The 6,000-nt window shown below is 42.1% G+C and overlaps 1 protein-coding gene across 2 annotated transcripts in view; it reads left to right on the top strand.

Moving 5' to 3' along the window:
• Positions 1 to 2,876: 2,876 nt before the first annotated feature.
• Positions 2,877 to 6,000, top strand: part of kcnip3a (Kv channel interacting protein 3a, calsenilin) — a 44,402-nt gene continuing 41,278 nt past the window's right edge. For both annotated transcript variants that reach the window (XM_021606274.2, XM_036979966.1), the window contains exon 1: positions 2,877 to 2,979. In XM_021606274.2, coding sequence (XP_021461949.1) covers positions 2,974 to 2,979 — 6 coding nt within the window. In that variant the 5' untranslated portion in view covers positions 2,877 to 2,973. The remainder of the gene's footprint in view (positions 2,980 to 6,000) is intronic.

The raw sequence follows: 6,000 nt of genomic DNA, 5'->3' as shown, positions 1-6,000 counted from the left end.
TAATTTGGACCGCAGAGTGAAGGAAAAGCATCCAACAAGTGCTCAGCATATGTGGGAACTCCTTCAAGACTGTTGGAAAAGCATTCTAGGTAAAGCTGGTTGAGAGAATGCTAAGAGTGTGCAAAGCTGTCATCAAGGCAAAGGGTGGAAACTTTGAAGAATCTAAAATACAGTGGGGAAAAAAAGTATTTAGTCAGCCACCAATTGTGCAAGTTCTGTAATATTCATCATAGGTACACTTCAACTATGACAGACAAAATGAGGAAAAAAAATCCATAAAATCACATTGTAGTATTTTTAATGAATTTATTTGCAAATTATGGTGGAAAATGAGTATTTAGTCAATAACAAAAGTTTATCTCAATACTTTGTACATGATTCCACATGTATTTCAGAGTTTTGATGTCTTCACAATTTTTCTTCAATGTAGAAAATGTTAACAATATATAAAAAAAAAACCTTGAATGAGTAGGTGTGTCCATACTTTTGACTGGTACTGTATCTGGGGAAGGGTATAAAACAATTGCTAGAATGTTGAAAGTTTCCAAGAGCACAGTGGTCTTCATCATTGGGAAATGTAAAAAAAAAAAAATATGGAACTACCCATACTCTGCCTGAGCTGGCTGCCCGACCAAAATGAGAAACTGGGCAAGAAGGACCTTGGTCAGGGAGGTTCCTTACCTGAGATAGGAGAACCTGCCAGAAGGACAACAGTCCCTACAACACTATACCAATCTGGGCTTTATGGGAGAGTGGCCAGACGGAAGCCACTCATGAGAAAAAGGCACATGACAGCACGCATGGAGTTTGCAAAAAAGCACATGAAAGACTGCGATCATGAGGCAAAAGATTATGTGGTCTGATGAGACAAAAATGTTACTCTGTGGCCTGAATGCAATGCGCTCTGTCTGGAGAAAACCAGGCACAGCTGTCTTACCTGTCTAACACCGTTCCTTCTGTGAAGCATGGTGGTGGCAGCATTATGCTATGGGGATGCTTTTCAGTGGCAGGGACTGGGAGACTGGTAAGGATAAAGGGAACAATGAATGGAGACAAATACAGGCCAATCCTTGATGAGTGCAAACGACCTTAGACTGGAGCGAAGATTTACATTCCAACAGGACAATGACCCCAAGCATACAGCCAAAGTAACACTGGAACGGCTTCAGAACAATAATATGCAACTCCTTGAGTGGCCCAGCCAAAGCCCAGACTTGTAGCCCATTGAAAATCTGTGGAAAGTCTTAAAGAGTGTTGTTCACCACAGCTCCCAATCTAATTTAACAGAGCTTGACAACATCTGAAAAGAAGAATGGGAGAAAATCCCCAAATCCAGATGTGCAAAGCTGATACAGACATACCCAAGTTGACTCAAAACTGTAATTGCCACCAAAGGTGTTTCTACAAAATATTGACTGAGGGGCGTGAATACTTATGTATATGAGATATATCTGTGTGTAATGTTTTATAAATGTACAAAAATGTCTAAAAACATTTTTTCACTTTGTCATTGTGAGGTATTGTGTGTAGATTGGTGAGAAAAAAATGATAATTTAATTCATTTTGAATTCAGGCTGTACCCAACAAAATGTGGAATAAGTCATGGTTATGAATACTTTCTGAAGGCAGTGTATATTAGAATGAGCTATGTGAAGAGTACAGTATACACAGTGTGAAAAACTATATAAAAGAAACGTGAAACTTGAATTGTCCAGTGTTTAATGACTCTATATACTGTAAGTGTGTGTGTTTATGAGTATAGGCGTATGTGTGTGAGTGTATATGTGAGTACAAGTCTGTCTGTCTGTCTGTCTGTCTGTCTGTCTGTCTGTCTGTCTGTCTGTTTCTTTCTTTCTAACTACAGGAGATGGTGTGATGGCCTGGATTCAGTCGAGGCTTTGATGCTCTTGTACTGTCTCTGTCGGCTAGATGGTAGCAGAGAGAATAGACCGTGACCTGGGTGGCCATAGTGCAGGGTCACTGTACTAGGAAGTAGAGTATGTTCAGAGTATATTACGTTTGTGCCTGTGACTCCTGCAGGCTATCTTAACTTGTTATTATGCAATAAACACTTCCAGAAAATGACTGACCTGATTGATTGCTATTCCACCCAGGTCTCTCTCTCACGCCTCTCTCCTACTCCCCCCCCCCCCTTTCTCTCTCTCAATCTCCCAATCCACCACCAATCTCTCTCTCTCTCCTTTCTCCTCTTTCTTTCTCTCCCTTCCCTCTCTCACACCCTCTTTCAATCCAATCCAATGTCTCTGCCCCCTTTTTCTCTCACACCCTCCCTCCTATCTTCCTCTCTCCATTTATTCCCCCCCCCCTCTCTGACACCTTCTCCCACTCCAACCCCTTTCTCTCTCTCTCTCTCCCCCTTTCTTTGCCCCTGGCAGCCTCAGACCAAGCCTAGGTCTCCTAAATGTATTTGGTTTTCACAGAGCAGGGTTTTAATTGTGTTTCTGTACCAACCATCACACACAAACACATACTCATAATTATACACATACACGCGCCACTGTCTTTCCCGTCTTCTCCACCTGAGGAGAATAAATTGGATGCAAATGAAACAGTAATGAAAGAAGAGCCCTTTTTGTGGGAAAATAATTCCCCTCGCAGCTCCCAGTTGATGCTTTAACAATCCATTACTTTGTGAGTTTTTCAAATTTACGAAACTGCAACTGTTCTCTCCTCAAATACGTATATTAAATTGCGTTTATATTTACATATTCAAATTGATTATGGAAAAGGCAAACGGCACAGTCCATAAAACGGTTAGAGTTCGAGAGAGCACCGTCCTCCTCGCGCCCCCTCTCTCGCTCTCACTCTCTCTGACACTCCCCCTTCCATCTCTCTCTCCGTGCAGTGAGATTCCTGGGGACATCACAGCGCGAGGCAAGTCTGCTTTGAGGAGAGCGCAAGGACAGATTAACCCTTCATATCGGAGAGCAAGCCTACTTCACATTAGACAACATGCAGGTAAACAAACTCAACTTCATTCATTCTATTAAAGTGGTCATGGTTGTTTTACATTTTAGCCTACCATTGCTTCTGAAATTGCGCGTCAATCCAAAACTGCATGTTTCACACCTTATAGGGGCAATCCGCAATAAAAAACTGAGGGATGGGGCTATAGAAAGAGCTATGGATGCAATGACTGACCATTCATGATTTAAAAAGTATAGTTTTTGAGGCTATACAGTGACGTTTACATTGACTTTGTTTCCAAACATTGGAGTAAAACAACCTTATTTTGGGGGTTCTGTTGTGGTAAGACAGTTTAACTAAGCTCATGAGGCATTTATAAATTACATTCTTCAAGAATCAATGGGTACATATCATTAATTTATTTACTGTAAATCCAAAAAGGAATGTAGCAACTGCAGATTGCCCCTTTAATAATTCGGAAGAGAAATTGCTATAAGTCATAGTAGCCTAAACAAATAGACAACTTGTTGAGTGTTTGATTCCGTCCTTCCATCCACATGTCCTTCAGCAGCACATTTCGCCCTATTTTAGCCAAAGCAGAGAAGTTAAGTAATTAGCCTGCTGGTAATTCTACAGTGCTGTGTGTCTTCTTGGGCTGGGGCGCACGCTTTTAGCGCGTACGGCACAGGGACCTCATTCTCGGCTGCTTCCAGTGAGGTGTCACAGAGAATCATGTCTTCCACCGCGAATGTGCTGTCTCTCTCTTTCTCTCTCTCTCTCCCTCGCGCTCTCTGTGTGTCTGTGTGTGTGTGTGGGCGTATGTGTGTGGGTTTGTGTTTGTGTGTGAGTGTGTGTCTTCCAATTTTTGGTGACTAGGACCGTATAGTCACCCCACCTGGGTCTATTGTGATGATTCATGTGTGAGCCTGACTATAAATCTTTAAATAGTCTGGTTTATAGAGGACTGTATTACCCTGTGTGTGAGAGTATTTGTTACTGTGTTTTATGTTACTGTTTGAATCACAGTTTCACAGTTTCAGAAAGAATTTCTGAGAATTGGGAGTGGACAGACATCATACACATTTGAGTGGTCTGGTAAGATTGGATCCTAAGTAGACATGGATTTAGTGTATTTATCACAAGTACACTACTTGTCACAAGTACACTACATTCCTCAAGCCTTACAATAGGGGGTGACAGTACAGAGATGTTGGTACAGGGATGTGGGCAGGGTAGAGAGTTTCTTTTAAATATTTACCTCCTGCGATTGGGTGAAGTGTAATAAATCAATCAATTGATCAAATTATTGGTAAAAAAGCTGATTGTTCCACAGAGGTGTTGGCTCAGGCTGGAGTGAGGGGTTGTGTGTGTATGCATGTGTGTGTGTATGTTTGTGCATGCGTGCATTTGTGGGCTTGTTATGTGCATGTGGCGACTTGTGATTTGAGTCATCATCGCGTGTTGATGCTAACTAGCTTGGAGTGGAAGATTGAGACAGGGCTGGCTCTGGGCTCAGAGAAACCTTTCCTCACTCTCTCCCTCTCTCTCTATTTCTCTCTCTTTCTCCCTCTCTCACTCTCACCCACTCGTTCTCTCTCTCTCACTCTCTGGGTCATTCCACCAAATTTGTGCTTTTTGCATCCCTTTGATATTTTAGGTAGAAATTGTGCACCAATATTGCATTTGAAAAGCCTGTTATATCAAATGAAGTGCCCTCTAATATAGACCACATGGAGAATTCAATAAATCAGATGTTTTATATGAATAAATACTTGCTAAAGTGCCCAAATTGTGCATTTAGACATGCCCCTCCGTGCCCCCTCTGTTACTTCGAGGAAGATTTTGACATGCCCCTCCGTGCCCCCTCTGTTACTTCGAGGAAGATTTTGACATGCCCCTCCGTGCCCCTCTGTTACTTCGAGGAAGATTTTGACATGCCCCTCCGTGCCCCCTCTGTTACTTCAAGGAAGATTTTGACATGCCCCTCCGTGCCCCCTCTGTTACTTCGAGGAAGATTTTGACATGCCCCTCCGTGCCCCCTCTGTTACTTCGAGGAAGATTTTGACATGCCCCTCCGTGCCCCCTCTGTTACTTCGAGGAAGATTTTGACATGCCCCTCCGTGCCCCCTCTGTTACTTCGAGGAAGATTTTGACATGCCCCTCCGTGCCCCCTCTGTTACTTCGAGGAAGATTTTCATCCACTTTAACCTCAACATTTCTCCAAGTTTTCACCATCATTGTAAACCTTAGTAATGTTGTTGCTGTGACAAAGTTATTTCTGAAGATGATTATTTCTATCATGTGATTAGTGATTACTCTCGTTTTAATATGGTGAAACTATTCCTTTTAAAATATTTATTTATAAAGAAACATTGAACATACAATAGTGAAATCGTGGTATAAAAGCTGGTGAGCTGGTTCTACTCTTTTTGGTAATTTGCTGGTGTTTTGTGGTGGAAAACTGAGCGAGTCGAGCATAACATGCTAACTCTGTTACCCATAGATAGACAGGGTAGAAATGTTTTTGCAATTTACATTTTGTTCTGAAGCTTGCATTCAAATGCCACTCCTTGTTTGATTTGATTTGAACATTTTATAATACATAAAGAAGCCACACCAGGCAACCAATACATGTACCAAAATTGCCGAAGATTATACACACAAAAAGTCTAAGACTTGTTTCTGTTGTGGTCCTCTATTGGTAGGCAAGTGGCTGCAGGGCAATCAGACACAAGGTCCACATATTTAGATTTATACAAAAAAAGCTAACACAATAGGCTTCCATTGTCCCTGTCACAACAGGATTTATGGCTGATTTAAGGTGAACTTGTTTCTCCCTCACTCCCTCTCTCTCTCTCTCTCTCTCTATCTTTCTCCCTCACTCCCTCTCTCTCTCTGTCTATCTTTCTCCCTCACTCCCTCTCTCTCTCTGTCTATCTTTCTCCCTCACTCCATCTCTCTCTCTCTGTCTATCTTTCTCCCTCACTCTCTCTCTCTCTCTCTGTCTGTCTTTCTCCCTCACTCCCTCTCTCTCTCTGTCTTTCTCACTCACTCTCTCTCTCTGTCTATCTT

Source organism: Oncorhynchus mykiss, chromosome 6 (assembly GCF_013265735.2).
Source record: "Oncorhynchus mykiss isolate Arlee chromosome 6, USDA_OmykA_1.1, whole genome shotgun sequence".
NCBI lineage: Eukaryota > Metazoa > Chordata > Actinopteri > Salmoniformes > Salmonidae > Oncorhynchus > Oncorhynchus mykiss.
The sequence above is the reverse complement of the archived record's forward strand: the minus strand, read 5'-3'. Positions and strand labels throughout refer to the sequence as shown.